Below are 18,392 nucleotides of genomic sequence, written 5' to 3'. Positions count from 1 at the left end.
GCATAACGCCGCTTAAGCAGTAGACTTTAGACCCCCTTTCCTCCACCCCCAATATCTGTACCAGTGTATAGTGCATTGTATCGAAAGAAGACACAACTGTCAATAGATGGCCTTGTCGCCAATGGGAATCATTGCTTTTTACATTCAAAGAAAGACAGTTGGATGATTGGTTAAAAAAAAATTGTAATGGCAAGCAACTACACAAACAGGAAAGATGGTTTTCCTGATTCAGTTTTGACGGAAATAGCTTACCGAACGTTCTGAAGCTGTAATGTATCCGGGTCTGTGGCATTGAGGGATGCTATAAAACTTTCCACTGGGATGTTTTCCATCCTGGTGACAATCAGTGGGTCAGGGAAAAAGACGGGTCCTTCATTCATATCTAAAACTCTGACTTGGACAGTCGCCGTGGAGCTGGGGCCATAACCGGCACCGGAAAGCAGAGGGTCCTCATTCTCTACTTTAATGAACACTTTGTGGAAGGCTGTGCCTTCGTAATTGAGAGGCTGCAAAAAAGAACATGTTAAAGTAAGGACATTTAGATGGGATAAGACAAATGTCGTATTGATATACCTTGACAACTGAAAGCATTCCCTCATTATTGTCCGGGTTGGTGTGGATTTCAAAGCTCCTTATGGGATCTCCGTTTATGATGGAGTAAACAGCTCTCCCTGCGCCAGTCGCTGGGTCATCTCGATCATCGACTGTCAAGTTAACGGCCACACCAATTGAGCCTTCATATACATATGCTTCAAACTGGAGAGACAGACATAAATGAATATAAGCAAGAAAAGAAAAAAATAAATAAAGTATTGTACTCTACATCAAAACAGAAATTTGGAACGTATCGATGATGGGTTTCATTCAAATATTTCCACGCTAAAACTGGTTAAAATTGTACACATATGTTTCATTTTAATGACTGTCTTTGTTCATGAGAGTGCTGACTTATTTTACATAAATAGGTAAGGAGTTACTTTTAGTATCGTGAAGTACTGTAATGAATTGAAAAGCAGAGTCTCAAACAACAGTCGATTTAATACCATGATATAGCCTACATAAACCAAAAAAACACCCAGTGGTTGACTTTAAAACGCATATTTACTTGTGGAATGCTTTGATCTGTGCTTTTCTACAATATTTGGAGAACAAGGGCTCTCAACTGCGCTAAATTTCACAGAACAATGTCTCACTTTTCACTCCACTACTTTTTTATCAGTGGTGTGTAGTTCTTGTTTCCTTCCAGTCACAAGTGAGTGCATGTTAAACACCCCCCCAGACAACTGGCCACACAGTGGTGATCAAAATTAACCATAGTATTATGTACTGTAGATCCATCCATTCATACATCCATCCACCACGAACAATCAAATTACAATTTACAGACAATAAAGTGGCAACATGAATAACACACCCAGTAGAGAAGAAACGATAAATCGTAAATTCTCGTTTGGGGATTTTTAAACGGCAACCATGCGATGTTTGGTTTACGTTTAAAAAATAACAAAATAGGTTATGAGTGGCTACATTCGGATTTGTTGAACTGGACTTTTAAAAGAATAATGACAATATTTATTAAAGGCTTACCAACAGTAATTTTTTTCCAGACGAGTGAAGTCCAAGTCAATATGACTAAAACATATATTGAGATACACCGTTTCACTTTACGTTTTAGAATCAGTGAACCAATATTTTAGGGGATATTCCACAAAAAAGGGAAAAAAAGATCACGTTGGGAACATGGGAAATCCATTTTACACGATAAATTAAAATACTGATCATGCTTGGCAATACAATTCGATCAATTAAATAGCCATGGACTCTGCAAGTAAAATTCAATAAGGAATACAATCTGAACATAAAAGACACACACACACACACACACACACGGTTAGCTGTCCATCATAGGTGATGATGACGCTTGTCCCAGGGAGGGGATGTTGGTGCCACTTTTCATGGGCATAGAGCCCAATCCTTGAGCCGCAGACACGTCCACAGATGGAACATGGGAGGCCGGATGGCAGGGGGATACCAGCCGCCCGGTGGTGCCGCTGAATGAGTCTCTCTAATTGTCTGTCTATGTGAATTTGATGTATTTCAGAGACTATCCCGGTACAAGTGGTCTGCCAGGTTTGTCGGTTTGAGGCCTAAGTTTCGAGCTTCGTGATGTTGATGTTGGCTCGTTTAAGGAGGTCCCTGGTGTAGTCCTTGAGGCGTCGCTTTTGCCCCCCTGCAGAGCGCTTCACATCTTTCAGCTGTCCATAGAGGACTTGGCGGGGCAGGTGGTGATCGGGCATGCGGATGGTGTGTCCAATCCACCGAAGGTGTTTTTTTGCAACTGCTGCTTCCATGCAGATGGAATTTGTGCGCTGAAAGATGTCTGAGTGGGGAACTCGATCTTCCCAGGAGAGGCCAAGGATCTTCTGCAGGCTCCGGATGTGGAAGGCCTCAAGGGTTGTTAAGTGCCGGCGGTATGTGGTCCAGGTTTCTGCCCCATAGAGGAGAGTGGACAGACATACTGCGTTGTATACGGCAATCTTGGTTCCAATTCTCAGGTTTCGGTTCATAAAGACTCTGCTGCGTAAAGGTCCAAACGATGATGAGGCTTTATTTATACGATTGTGTATTTCAATGTCAAGGGAGCAATTGGTGGACAAAGTGGAGCCAAGGTAGGTAAAATAATCCACTATATTTAGTGAAATGCCATTGATGTGAAGGCTGGGTGGTGTGGGAGTTGGCGACACAGGTTGGAACATGAGCTCTGTTTTTTTATGTTGATCTGGAGACCAAAAGACTGGTACAAGTTAGAAATGGTATTGAGAGCCTGCTGCATAGATTCTGAGCTGTGATCTAGTACAGCACAGTCATCAGCATACTGAGGTTCGCAGATGTGGCAGATATTTGTCTTTGTGTGGGCCTGGAGCCATCTGATGTTGAAGAGGTTTCCATCGAGGCGGTACTCCACGCGGATGCCATCTTCATGTCCGATGCCTTTGTGAAATAGGCACGTGACGGCAGAAAGGAGGATATTAAAGAGCGCTGGAGCCAAGACACAGCCCTGCTTCACCCCAGAGTTCACCCCAAAGAGCTCTGACTGGAGCTCTCCGAAAAGTACTCTGGCTTGCATCCCGTCATGCAACTGCTGGAGGATGCAAAGAAACTTGGGTGGAACCCCAAGTTTGGAGAGGTGCTTCCATAGCAACTCACGGTTGACGGTGTCAAATGCTTTGTTGTGACCTATGAAGGCTATGTAGAGGTCCAGGTGAGGTTCTCTGCTCTTTTCCATAAGCTGCCTTAATACAAAAATCATGTATGTGGTGGATCTTGTCTTCCGGAAACCACACTGCGTTTCTGGAAGCACAGACTCTGAGAGATGCTTGACCAGCCTACTGAGCATGATTTTGGACAAAATTTTCCCTGCGGTGGAGAGGAGAGAGATTCCTCGGCTATTCCCACACACTGTTTTGTACCCTTTCTTTTTGTAGATTACAATGATGTTGGCGTCCTTCCAGTCCTGTGGGAGCTTCCCGTGTTCCCAGATGTTATGTATAAGGAGGTGCAGACGGCATGTTTGTAAACGTCTGCAGGGATGCCACCAGGTCCAGCACTTTTGTTGTTCTTAAGGCTCATGATGGCATGCCTGATCTCCGAAAAAGATGGTGGGGTGTCGAGGCTCATGATTGGCGGCAGGTCTGGAAGATTGTCCAGAATTTTTGAATTGACGGGGTTGGTGGTGTTGAGAAGGGTCTCGAAATGGTTTACCCAGCGAGCAAGGATCTCATGGCGGTCCTTAAGGAGCACAGAGCCATCAGCAGATTGCATTGGAGAAAGTTTTTTCTTTCTAGGGCCATACAGTTCTTGGATGGCATTGTAGAAACCCTGGGTGTTGTTACAGTCTGCCAGATATTGGATCTCGTGTGCCTTCTGCAACCACCAGGAGTCCTCCATGACACGGAGTGCCCACTGGGTTGCTGCCCTTGCTTCAGTAAAGATTGCTTTCCGGGTATGAGACGTGGGACAGGACAGAAGAGCTTTGTGGGCCTCATGTTTTGCTTTTAGAATGGACTGTATTTCATCCGCGTTTGAATCGAACCAATCCTGGTGTCTTCTCCTTGACTGTCCAAGCACTTCTGAGGCTGTGCTGTAAATAGCCTGACGCAGAGCTTGCCAGTCGACCGGTTCCTCTGGGATCTTGTCGAGTTTTTCGGCAAGGAGACGTTGAAGGTTGGCTTTGATGGTGGGGTTGGTCAGTGCTGTGCAGCAGAGCTTTCCATTGGGAGCTGTCCTTGGACGACGGGGATGTATGCGTATAAGGAGTTTGGATCTGACCATATGGTGGTCAGTCCAACACTCAGCTCCACGCATGGCACGGGTGATAAGGACATCCTGTATGTCCTTCTGACGGACAATCACATAGTCCAGGAGGTGCCAATGTTTGGAGCGGGGATGCTGCCAAGTGGTGTTGAACCTGTCTTTCATTTGGAAGATGGTGTCAGTAATGACCAGGTGATGCTCTGCACAGAGGGAGAGTAGCCGAAGGCCATTGGTGTTCATCTTTCCCACTCCATGCTGGCCAATAACTTTATTCCACACGAGATGTTCCACGCCCACCCTCGCATTGAAATCTCCCATGATGAGGAGCTTATCCGTGGCCGGAGTTTTCTGCAGGATGGTGTCCAGAGCTCTGTAGAACTCGTCCGTGACAATGTGGTTGGCATCCAGAGTTGGTGCGTAAGCACTGATGAGTGTATCAGCCTTTCATTAATGCCAATAGGGGATTCCGGAATGCATTGCAGCAGTTGGGACTTCACAGCAAAGCCAACTCCATGGAAACGGCGGTTGCCTTCGGGGACCCCTTTCCATAAGAAGGTATACCCTGCACCAACCTCTGTCAGGGAGTCTTCTCCATGTAGTCAGGTCTCGCTGAGGGCTGCAATGTCGATGTTGTATCTTGCGAGCTCCATGGCTACAAGTGCTGTCCTCCGGTGGGGCGTCTCAGCGGTTTGAGCCAGGTCCAACAGCGTGCGGACATTCCACGAAGCAATGCTGAGTTTTTTTGTGATTCGTTTTTTTGAAGTTTCGACCGCAGGAGGGATGCTCCGACGATTGCGGTTTACCGTCCGGAGTGTGGAGAACAGACAATTTTTAGACCACTTTTTCTAGGTCCTTCCCCAACACAGGGGTTAGCAGTGTGGAGCTGCTCAGACACAATGGAAGCTGCCGAGGAGATGCGCTGCTCCATCCTGCACTATCAACGACCATCACTCCATTGTCGCCTGCGTGCATGGTTTGGCTAGGCACTTCCAGCCACATCCTTGGCCTGTGCCCACCGCCATTCCACATTGCCACAGGACTTTGGGTTTTTATGGGATGGGGGGGGGGGGGGGGGGGGGGTTGGGCAAGAAGCTTGCGCAAAGGTAGAGATTAAGGTGAGTGTGTGGGTGCACAGTCCACACTTACACCATCTTCACTCTTACCAGATGATATTCTGGTGGCATGAGGATACTCATGACAACCATTTTCTGGCAGGAGTTGCAGGGGGCTGCCGTTAGTCCGGTTTGTTGGACTCCGCCTACGCCTACCCCCGGGTGCGGATTTGGTATCACTCTTTGTCTGGCCTCTACCCCTCGACCTGTTCGGCTTGGGTGACCCTGCCAGGAGTGCAAGACTCCGGCCGACATAGCTCTCAGGGTCATTGAGACGCGCAAAGTGCCTCACCACGATAAGGTGGTGATCCCAGTCGAGGCACGACACACACACACACAGACACACACACACACACACACACACACGCACATACACCATCAGTATGTGTGTGTGTGTGTGGGGGGGGGGGTGTGCATGTCAGCACCATTATAGCGATAGAGGTTACAGTGTAATCTTTGAAACACAAAACACCCTACTTAAGTGAAGTCAAGATAAATGCATTTCTTGCAAGCCCACAGTATTGTTGTTTCAAAGATTACCTTCTTAAAGCTACATCCTACCGAAAACCATCCATTTTTCTGGGGAGAGACACACATTGATTTTGTGTTTATCTTTTCCTTTTTTATCCAATGCTTTTTTAAAGCACTTAAACCATTCATTCAGTCAATGCCCTGAGGAGAGAAACTCAATATTTCACGAGAAAAATATTGCTACAGTGATGTCAATTCTTCTGTTTTTGCTCTGGAGTACAAACATTGTAGTTTGAGAAGAAAATTTCAATATTTCTATAGCAGATCGTCACGACCATATTTTCCACACTACAAGGCTCTTCAGAAGACTGTGTACAGCACACCTTCAATTAGCTATTTCATAAGGCGTATAGAATAAAAGCTACAATCATGCGGTTGCGTTCCGCAGCCGCTAGATGGAGCTACACTAAATGGAATACAACACAATTTGATACTTTATTTATATCAGCTTGATTTATATTGAGTCTTAACAACCTCTTCAGCTGCTATTTTGGCACTGAATGACTCCAGGTTTTTTACTTTGACAACTGTTGTCATGAAATTCTTGGAACGCCTCATGCTGAACCACCAGGGGTGTGTCAAAATACTGGAGCAGAACCCGCTCAAATCATTGCGGACCACAGGAAACATTATTTGCCACAGTTGGCTTTCACGCTGCGTCAACGATCCAGACCTTTGAGTTCTTGGGAATTGCCGTCGCTCACGAGTTGACACAGGAGGCCAACATCAATGCATGTAACATCCAACATCATCAGGACGCCCGACTGTAGTTTTCTTGAACAGAATACTACAGATACCCATCACTGCCCTGAGTACTTCAACTCTCGGCTCCTGTGTGAGTTATTGAAGAGTGTGCGTTTTCTGTGCTGATGGACAATGATGAGTTAAAAGAAGAGGGGAGTTGCTTGTGTGATCGCAATAGCAAAGATCATTTGATTGCTATTTTCATTTTTGGATTCTACCACCGCCTTAATCAGCCCCACACCCCGACCCTGCACACACATACTTTCATAGGAAGTATTAATGATTTGGAAATGTTTCTCATTCAAGGTCAGGGTTTTCGAGATGTGGGAGAATTGAAGATCATTCCAAATTCATTCATGTTTTTTATTTCTTCATATTTGAGAAAAAAAATCTGACAACACATATTTAAAAACAAAACAATGAACATCTACATCAGTTGAATCCTATGTTTAATTAAATTCTACAAACTTGGCAGGACAATTTGCTGAAAAAAAACATGACCACGTTAAGTCTGCCTTTCAAACCAATTCACACGAGATAAGAAGAATTACATTATATGATTGCAAATATTTTCAAAATTAAAATAAATTAAACTTGTGAAAGTAACATCTCATACTCAAAACAGCAGAACAAAAATGAAACAGGGATGTGATTTTTGCTGGGACTCTAAAGACCACATAATCATTATTTACGGACTTTCTGTGGAAAAGATGGGACAATGGGAACATTCGGAAATTGGTCTTTAATTTGATTTCACCTACATATGGTCTGAAAAAGCCTTTCATTTAACTAAAGCTGAAGTGAACACTCAAGAGAGATGTGGTCTGATCTTAATCTCGAAGTGCAATTGTAGGGAACAAATGTGGGGCAAATGAGGCAGCCAAAAATTCTCAATTTGCAATGTTTGCCCTTCTATTTAGTTAAAAATGATGCAAACAAATGAATATCCATAAAATGAAAAACAAAAACAGTTGTCAGTGGTCTGAGAACAAAATAAGCTTGGACACTGAGCATCGACACGCTGACAAAATACACGAAGAAGAGGTGTGAATCTTAATAAGAGGACATGTGTCACTTTTACCAAAAAACACACATTGATTTTAGCCCCACGACTGGAGTTGGTGATTGAAAACGAGGTCAGCCAATGCAAGAGAGAGGTGAAAGAAGCAGACATGAAACATCGCTGACAAGGACAGGTGGAGATGAAAACCTAACAGGCAGAGAAGACATGAACAAGAGACTTTGGGAGAAAAATGATGAGAAACAAGCATACAAAAAAGCATATTCTAGACAAGGCAAAAGTCCACCAACAGATCATGACTCCCTCATTCGAGCTTCGGTTTATCCATCGCATCTTGTTCCACAAAAGCTCCTAAATGTTCTCCTCTCAACAACAAATAATGGAACCATTTCGGACAAAGTATCAACTTTAAGTTTCAAGTTTTACGCTGTTTAGAAATATGTGGCTATGTTCATCTCTCCTTGTGAATTTAAGAGATAAACGCGAGAAACATTGGCAAAGAAAATGAGTTGACAATCTCCCATTTGTTGACTGTGCCAATGAAGAGCAAGCATTGAACAGTAAAAATTCCCTGCAGTTAAGACAAATAATTCAGGAGTTAGCTCTGTTTGTTGGAGGTGGAGCAGTGCTTTAATTATACAAATTATAGTAGTTGAATATAGTGTTTATCGGTTTGAAACCGATAAACACTTTAAGGCAAAAATTAATGCATCCAAAAGATAGGCTGCCAAATGAAAAACAAAGTAATGTAGTTTATTCAATACATTGTAAGAATGAAAATTGTAAAGAGCAGTACATTGGGGAGACTAAACAAATTCTTAAAAAAGACTTTATCAACATCGCAGGGATAATACTAGTGGGCCTCAATTGGCAGTACATATGCAACTAAAAGCTAGCAACCACTCATTTGACGACAATGAGGTTAAAATCTTAGTGAAAGAACATAGATGGTTTGAAAAGGGAGTAAAAGAAGCAATTTTCATAAAACAACTAAATCCTTCATTAAACCGGTTTAGTGGGGTGAGGTTCAATTAGGATCGTTCGTACAACAGCCTATTTAGGCAAAATAGGATTAGGAATACTGATGAGGTGATATCGGGGGAAGTGGGGCATTCAGGCCAGTCGTTAGTCAGACAATAGGAACAATCAGTGGAATGGCAGGGAGTAATCCTCTGCTCCCCCCAACCTGAGAGCAGGGACCTATCATAGCAGAGTCCGGCACCGCCATGACTGGACAGTAGGGATATATATAGGGCCTAAACTAACAGTAAGACTTTAGTTTGCTGACGAAGTTTCTTGGATAAGAAGCGAAACGTCCGACACCTTCAAAGAAGTACAGATGACGGCTGAAGAAACCTTTTCATCGATAAACTACATAATAGTACAAAAAAAAAAAATGAATTGAAGCTAATAAATTAACTTTGTAATGATTGTATTGAAGAGAGTGTTATGTGCTTTGATAGTGTAATAGGTAAACCTGCATATTGCCTAGGTAAAGGAAACAAAATTGCTCACTTTGATTATTTGTGTTATATTCACCTCACCCATACTACAAAAAAATGATGTTTCATGCAATGCATAACGATGATGACAATGTCATACCATTTATTGATAGTCGTCATCGGTTTAGATATCAATTTAGAAGTGCTGGTGTTGGGCCAAGTAAATATTCACTTTAAGAAGGAGAAGGAATAAGTGACAGATGTATCTTTCCTTGATAATACCATAAATACATTGTCCATTCCTCCATTTTCCTAATGCCTTTATTTGTAATTAAGTCCGCCAAAATAACAGTAAATCGCTCGCCAGCTCTAAAATAGGACACAAATACATTTCAATGCAAGGTGACTTGCCATCGCAGCAGATATCCCAGTTGTACAGCAGCCCATAGCGACGCTCCAATCTGCAGCCACTGCCTTTCACGAGGTATACAAAGAATGGGGTCACAAGGCGCACTGCTAAATTCCCACTGAAAAGGTACACAGGCATAGACCCTGTGGGGAGGCCAGGTCACACTGACTTAAGTATCGGATTATATGTTTTATTGGATGGAAAACAAATTGCTTGGTTATCTGACTTTTGGTTGATGGTGATGAGATATTTTTTTTTTTTTTTTTTAAAGAAGTATTGCAAAATAATGACTTTATTTGAAGGGCAACTTTCTAATTTGGTGGAGCACATTTTATTTAGTCATTTACACCATTTTAATCTTGGGGATTTGAAGCAAAGTAGCAATGAGCTTTTTGGACTACTGCGATATCATACATAGTTGAATTAAGCACGTTACGGCACCATTAACACGTGGGCATCCAGAGCAGACGGATATAAGACATACGTAAATAAATAAAAAATCGGATTGACAGTCGCCTCTTGTGGGTGAAGACGAATGGCAGCCATTTTGTCCATCTACTGTGAATGAGAATGGCAGTTTTTAAGTTTTTAAGTTTCTAGTTTTATTTTTTCACTGAAAACACTTCAATTAATGTGTATTATGAAAGAGTCTGAAAGAACAAACATCACCGTTTCGTTTGAACATTTTGAGTTTAACTTAAAAATCTCAGTTGTGAATGACATTTCACAGCTATCTTTTTTTTCTTGTTGGACTTTTTTTAGTTTATTGTTCTAGGTTTTTGAATGATGCAGATACATTTAGAATTTTGGTATATTTTATGAGATATTTAAAATTGCATTCCATTTGATAAAATGTGCATTTAGAGCAGTATATGGCTGTTTTGATGATTGTATCTGGCTTGCAGATAAAACTAAATATTCTTGCTATTTTAATGTTCATTTCCTGTTTGGGCTGCAGTTGGATGAAAAAACAATGTTGATTGGATGATACTGACCTAAGGTGGCCGTTGATGTTGAAACAGGTAAACACCCCCTTTTGAATAAGCCCGACGAGTAAAAAAGATGACACTTCCGGCAGGTTGAATGGGCCAAATGATTCACCGTTGTGTAGAGAACATGTACTGCTGTGATTGTAATTTGCAATGAAACAATACCATCGATGAAACAGTCAAATGTCAGTGGCACTTTGACAAGCCCCGTGCTACATTCAGTATACTCTGCGAGAGACAGCAGAAAGCAAGCGTGCAACTTCATGAGCAGTGTGCAGGCTAGCTAGCAGTAATCTCGCGCATGGACCCGGCAAGTTGATTTTCATTCTGATATTTTGGCTAGATTTTTACCAATCATAAGGAAAGAAAAACCATTCATATTAATGGTGAGTATTATCACAAAGTTATTTGAAATAATAAAGCATGCCTGTGGCTCTCACTGAAAAACATTTCTAAATATTTTGTTTTTATGGCTCTGTTAGTGAAAAAGGTTCACACCCTCTGATTTAGAGCATCTGCCAAACCGATCGGTAAAACCTTATGCCACACATTGAGATTTTTGCCCATAAAAATGTGAAGTCAATGGCCACTCAATCGCATGGCACACAGAAACGAACAACCATCTGCGATCATACCTCGGGAACATCTTAAGTTCTTAAATGAATTGAAATAACAGCAAGTTGAATAGCAAAATGAAGTGTAGTTCAGTGTTACGGAAAGGGAAGGGAATTTTTTGGAGGGGAGAAATCTGTTTATACAACCTTTCAATCCCTCGCATTTTGACACGTTAGTAATTTGAAAGTCAAGTTTTCAAAGTTGTTGCTTTTAGTGGGCATTCTGACAAAGAGATCACTCGTGTAGGTGGCACAAAAAAACTGAAATGAATCTTCGAAAGCCTGTGTGCGTGTCACCTCTAGAGGTACTATAATTTATCTGCCAAATATCCCTGTGTTTTTTTGTTCATTTTAACATAATTGAAGGAGATTGAGAAAGACAGAATACGCCTATATTGTATTAGATAAAAAGCTTTTTGATGAATGTGAGTTTTGGCAAAGCAAATTTGACATGACAACCTTCAGAACAATTTCAAGTCAGATTAAAACCAAGTATAAAACAACTCCACAACACAGCTAAGTGATTTATATTGGATAACAGCTAACAGGAACATGTTTCATCTCATTTCACAGAAGGTTAAGAGCACATCACTGTGGAAGTTTCTTTTTACTGCACTCTACTTTGCCATTTATAGATGCACAGGTTATACTTTTGCTCCTGGAAAAAGCAGAACAAATCAGCCCAACAGAGTCACGAAAGGTGGGACAGAAGCCAACTCCATCCTTATTTTTCTACGGAGTACACGGAAACCACAGCTTTGGCAATTTTGACTGACAGAAATACTGCCGTACTTGAGGACATGAAGGTAGCTGATGTGAGAGAAGATAATGCAGAAAACCGCATAAGATGAAGGTAACTAACTGATTCGGCAAGGCGACCCCTGAAGGTAAAAGCTGAATGGAAAAGAAGAAGACCTAAGTACTCGATTACAAATAGTTCCGGCCCACACACACATGCACACACGCACACATGCACACAGGCTCACACGCATACACGCACACACGCACACACACACACACACACACACACACACACACACACACACACACACACACACACACACACACACACTCACACACACACACACGCACACCCACACACACACACAATCACACATACAGACGCGCGCACACACGCACACACAAACACAAACACACACACTATTTCTATTGGCACTTTTTTTTAAACGATGCTTTCTGGTCAAATATGCCCTTACATCACAGAGAGGCAACAATGTATGGACTAAAGCAATCAAACACTCCCTACACAAATCCGTGAAATCCGCGTTTCCAAATCCTGTTTCCAAAGAAAGACCTGCACTGACAACCCCCGGCTGCACCATACATGGCGCCGAACATCCATCACTGCTAAAGTCTTTATCCCCGGGACAGATGGATTGCAGGGAGAACATATTGTCAGGACATCACAGGGGGGGAGAACCTTTTGAGGTGCTGTGGGCAGAAAGAATGGTCTGAGCGAGAGTGAGAGAAAAATCAGTCTCGTTGTCATTAAGGTTGAGCGACAGGGGGGATAAGGTCCATCACCACGTTGTTATGGGGAACGCAGGGAAATAGACCCAGTGAAACAATGTGTGGAATTAACTGAGCGCTGACTTGCGCAGACTGAGCTCGTGGGGAGAAAGAATGTGCAGAATCAGTCTATTCTTGTGGAGGAAGAGATGATATAAAAACAATTTAAAAAGCACAGATTGCATGTGGGATGAAAAGGAAGAAAGGACAATGTGCAGAAAAAAAACACTTGTTGAGTGAATATTAAGTATTTGGTTTGGTAACAGTCTCAACTAAAATTTGACTCAGAATATCTATTCGTGTGTGGTGTGAGCAACAAACAATTGCAACATGGTATGAAACCCAAGAGGTCATGCACTGACATAACAATAGACAATAGCACTGATGTCAAAGTCAAGGCCCAGAGTCCAGATCAGGCCCTTCATGTCATTTTAGGTGGCCCGCGAAAGCATGTCATCATCCACGATGCTTGCTAAAGTCTAAACTAAAATTGCAAATTGTGCAATCTGTAATAACGTGGTTGTATTGCAAACATTTTCTCATTTCTTAGTCCGTTACCACTTTACTTTCAAACACTTGCTTTTTAAAAAGCCAGTTTCTCTCTGCGGTTAACCGGCTCTCTTCCTTGTGAGAAATGACAACATTAACTGGGACATGGACACAGTGCACTCTGAATGGCCCTGCTCAGCCCCAGCCCTCTGGGCTGTAACATTTCACATCTGAGCTGTGCTCCTTACAAGTGCCCACGACGCCTAAATGCATCATGGGAGGGCTTCAAGGGATGTTTGTTAGGGGCAAAGTGTGACAAGTTTCAAAAACAGATTGCATCTCGGGGCGTTTCTATTAACGACCACATAACATCAGTGTTACAACTACAGCTTGAGGCAGGTCCTTGATACTTTGAACATTGTCTCTCAGTTGTTCTTGAAAGATGCCACTTACATTAAGGAATTGATTGATTAGATTAGATTAGATTAGATTAGATTAGATTAGATTAGATTAGATTAGCCTTTATTAGTATCCACCATAGCTATTTGTCTTGTCTTTTTTATGATGATACTAGTGCAGCGTGTTCTACCGGAGACAAATTCCTTGTGTGATCTACATACTTGGCCAATAAAGATGATTCTGATTCTAGAAAATGAACATCGATTGTAAGACTTAAATAAATTAACACATAAATGCATAAATAAATAAATACATGGAACACATCTAGTCAAGATTATGGCCTTGAGGCATTGCTGACTAAATAAACCACCATTGACAGAGAACATGCTTACTCCCACTCTTGTTCATGATTCCTTTATGTTGCCTGCGCACCCATATCACCCAATTGATAATGTCTTCTTACATTATTTGTCGATTTTTTGTTAATGTTAGCCTTATGTTGAGCGTTTCTGTCTGTCTGTCTGTCTGTCTGTCTGTCTGTCTGTCTCTCTCTCTCTCTCTCTCTCTCTCTCTCTCTCTCTCTCTCTCTCTCTCTCTCTCACTCTCACTCTCTGTCTCTGTCTCTCTCTCTCTTTTTCAGCCAACAAGGTCAAGGTCATCCTGATATACATGAGAGTGAGTCGATGAAAAGGTTTCTTCAGCCGTCATCTGTACTTCTTTGAAGGTGTCGGATGTTTCGCTTCTTATCCAAGATGCTTCTTCAGCTAACTAAAGTCTTACTGGTAGTATCGGCCCTATATATATATATATATATATATATATATATATATATATATATATATATATATATATATATATATATATATATATATATATATAACTACTGTCCAGACATGGCGGTGCCGGACACTGCTCTCCCCACCCTGAGAGCAGGGTGGGGGGAGCAGAGGGCTACTCCCTGCGGCTCCACTGATTGTTCCGATTGTCCTGACTAACGACTGGCCTGATTGCCCCACTTGCTCCGGTATCACCTCATCATCATTACTAATCCTATGATGCCTAAGCAGGCTGTTATACGAACGATCCAAATTGAATCTCACCCCACCATATCGGTTTAGTGAAGGATTTAGCTGTTTTATGATCGTTCGTACAATAGCAATATATAATATACAGTACAGTGATACCTTGGCTTGCGAACTTAATTGGTTCCCAGAAAGTGTATGTAAGGCGAAATGTGTGTATTCCAAATATTAATTTCCAATAGGAAACCATTAAAGTGAGAAGAATCTGTTCCCAGGTCCCCATAAAACATAATTTTCAACTACATAAGCCTTAAAACTACACAAAATGCACCATATTTTTGTATAATTAGTGTGCTATTGTATTTTAATTAAAGAAATACACTATACTGCATAATAAAGTTGTTTTATTTACCTTTGTGATGGTTGTAGATGGCCTGATGGAATGGACAGCTTGTTGCATAAAGTGTCTCTCGGAGCTGTGTGTTGTACATCTTGGAAGTTGTGATATTTCAACAGCACATTAGAGTGAGTGTAAAAGAGCGTGTACATGTGTAGGAAAGCCCGCTCAAGTTGAGTTGCATAATTTATAATTACTTTTTAGAATTATTTGATATTTAATGATCCAATCACGTAAACTGACATAAAGACAACGGTAACTTGTTAGTTAATTGTAGTACTCCAATTGGACAACCACAATGAGTTTCAGTCTTGTTTGTCAAGATAGTAAAGTGTCCTGCAATCTGCATGAGAATTTGCACCTCCTCAGTATTTGCAGATTACTGAGTACCACAATGTGGTGCAGGGCCCGGATAGGTGTGGGGTCCAAATTCAGTGTTTCTCACCAGCGGATGCGTGAACTCCGGTGCATGGTCGTTCTTGTCTGTAATTGTAATGGTTGTCGTGGCTGTTCCTGTCAGGCCCACTTCACTTCCTGCCATGTCCTTGGCAACAATCTCAAGCTCATACGTTGTGGTTGGCAGTGTCTGGGGGCAAAAAAGAAAGGTGGAAATTAGACAGGGAATACAAGTGAGGATCAGGAATAGAAAACAATCAAGAACAGACAAGATAAATAAGATGTTATCAAGATTGTCTGTGTTGAGATATTTAACAACACGAGAAAGGAATGTCATTTCTTAACAACAGGTTTGTGCCTCTGGTATAAACATTCTTGAGCTATTTTTTTATTCCCAGTGCAAGTCTTCCACACATATTTGTGGAGTGCATTGCCTGTGCAATGTAACAATTCAAACATGTTACTTTTTTGCCCAAAGAAATTTAGGCAAAAATGTCAGGTGCAGTCAAAGCAAACATCTTTGGTTGGCCAGAACACCTCGTGGTGTAAAGAGAGAAAACATATAACCAAACATGCACATTACGGTGCACATAATCAGTATACATTTTTTTACACCAAATGTATGTGTACTGTCTACATTTTTGTGCATCTTACACTCTCTCTCTCTCTATCTCTATACACATACACACACCCACACACACATACACATACATACACGGTATATATCGCCTCCATTCTAAACAGACAACATTTATTTGACAAACAGATACACCACTCACAAGAAATATTAAATCAACAGAAAGCGTCATACATATATTGACTTCCACTTCCGAGACGAGCGGATGCTGGCGCGCTTTGGCTGCCGCTGCTTTCCCGCGAAATGTTTTTACCTTCTTTTAGCCTTTTTAACCTCTTTTTAGCTTTTTTATGGTTCACATGTTTGCATACATATACAAATCAAGATATAATACATAGTACTTCTATAATATTTTGAAAGAAAAGTATTAAAAGTGAAGAAACACACTGTAAACATATTTTACTGCCTCAGCAATTTTACGTTGCAACACAATTCCAACCTCAAGGCTTGAAGTATCTCCTAAACTCTATCCATCAGAGAGGCTGCTCCGGGGAGCTGAGAACAAGCCAGATACAATAAACAGGTGTTCCTATCAATAGCTTCACACATGGCGGCATGAGTGAAGCGCTGGAGCTGCTGATTGACCAAATGCTGTGAAAGCAGGTGGTGGTCTACACACCTGTGAATGAAATATGCAATTGCACGCTTCATGAATAAACACACACATGTGCACATGCACACGCACACGCACACACACACACACACACACACACACACACACACACACACACACACACACACACACACACACACACACACACACACACACACACACACACACACACACACACACACACACGTACACGCACACATGCACAGACACTCTGCTTGTGGACTCTTCTGGAGCTTGACCATGTCTTAATGAGAGTTTCACAAGGCTCAACTAAATTATAAGGTCCCTGCCAATTCCTGGCAGAGAAAGAATGTTTCTGTCTCCTCAGGGCTAGAGTTAGAGCCAGAGGAAATGTTCTCTCAATGTGCAAGAAAAATACTGGCAAAGTGTTTATTGAGATACTCGCGTACTTCAACAACTTTTCAGGTCCTTCCGGATTTCGCCAAACGTCTAATGAAATCATACCAACTAACAGACACACAGGTGTGGAGGTAACTAATCAGCCTACAAGTTACACTTAAGATCAGGAAAAAAAAGTACAGTAAAGTCTCGTTATATCGATATCGAATATATCGATAGTCCCGGTTATATCGATACTATTTCTATGCACGCACGGAGAAAATTACATGCAAACAGGGTCGGATAGATCGATAGTCCCGGTTATATCGATATTTTTTCGGACTCCCTTGAATATCGATATAACGAGACTTTACTGTATTTCAAATTGTTTGCCAAAATGGTACATTCCATAGATATAGGTCGAGAGTACATGATGACCATTTTGTGTTTGAGAGCCTTTTACTGAGCGAGTTGCTTGTTCTGTAGCCACAAAGGGACATAAGTCTTCTTGTGCCGGTCCCAAGCCGGGATACAGAGGGTTGTGTCAGGAAGGGCATCCGACGTAAAAGCTGGGCCAAAACAAACATGCGCATCATACCTCTGAAGATGGAGGTTACTGATTCGCTGTGGCGACCCTTGAAGGGAAAAGCCGAAAGGAAAAGAAGAAGAGTACATGAAGTGCTTCTGGTGTATGACATTTTTTGATAGTCATAAAGCCAAGCATGATACATTTTTTTATTCCCCAAGTGATTTTAGAAAGCAATTCTGTTAGTCAAAGTGGTTGAGAAATGAGAGGAATCAAGTGACGCACGCCCTATTATATGGCAGGCCTTGTGGACACTTCTGATCTGAGAATGACATTTCCGACTGTCACACACTGCCATGAAAGGATTTCATCAAAGGAAGTGCTGATCACAGACACAAAGCAGTGAGGGAAGGAGGGGTGCGAGGAATCAAGGCCGGGATAGTTGATCGGGGGGAATAGAACGAGAAGAATATGAGGGGGAGAGATGCTGAGATACCACATGAGACACCGCATCAACTTCCTGGAGATGATCCAATTTGGAAGGAGTGTTTTGTCTCCGATGGCCACGTGACACTCAATCTATTAAATCACTTGCAGTTCCATTTCAATTTAGACAAATGATGACACTGATGACAGACAGAGGTTGGAAGATTTTTTACGAAAATCAAGTTCAGGAGAAAATTTTGAGTTTCAATGTTTTTACTAGGGCAGCCCGGTAGTCGAGTGCTGAGCACTTCCCAGTGTAGAGGTCATTGGCTTAATCCGTGCTCCGACCGCCCTGTGTGGAGGTGGCATGTTCTGGTCAACGTTTCTGTGTTGCTACACTTGAACGCACCCCCTGTCAAGATGCGATAGAAGTGATTGTGAT

At 42.0% G+C, this 18,392-nt stretch overlaps 1 protein-coding gene across 1 annotated transcript in view; it reads right to left on the bottom strand.

The window, feature by feature from the left end:
• Nucleotides 1–18,392, bottom strand: part of cdh13 (cadherin 13, H-cadherin (heart)) — a 377,317-nt gene that overhangs the window by 74,308 nt on the left and 284,617 nt on the right. Inside the window, exons 9-11 of the mRNA XM_088997038.1 lie at nucleotides 15,459–15,599; nucleotides 574–756; nucleotides 253–506 (exon numbers count right to left, since the gene is read on the bottom strand). Coding sequence (XP_088853164.1) covers nucleotides 253–506; nucleotides 574–756; nucleotides 15,459–15,599 — 578 coding nt within the window. The remainder of the gene's footprint in view (nucleotides 1–252; nucleotides 507–573; nucleotides 757–15,458; nucleotides 15,600–18,392) is intronic.

The sequence above is a fragment of the Hippocampus bargibanti genome, linkage group LG05 (assembly GCF_051943395.1).
Source record: "Hippocampus bargibanti isolate YZ-2025 linkage group LG05, ASM5194339v1, whole genome shotgun sequence".
Lineage (NCBI taxonomy): Eukaryota > Metazoa > Chordata > Actinopteri > Syngnathiformes > Syngnathidae > Hippocampus > Hippocampus bargibanti.
Note: the sequence above shows the minus strand (reverse complement) of the source record. Positions and strands in the feature narration are given on the sequence as shown.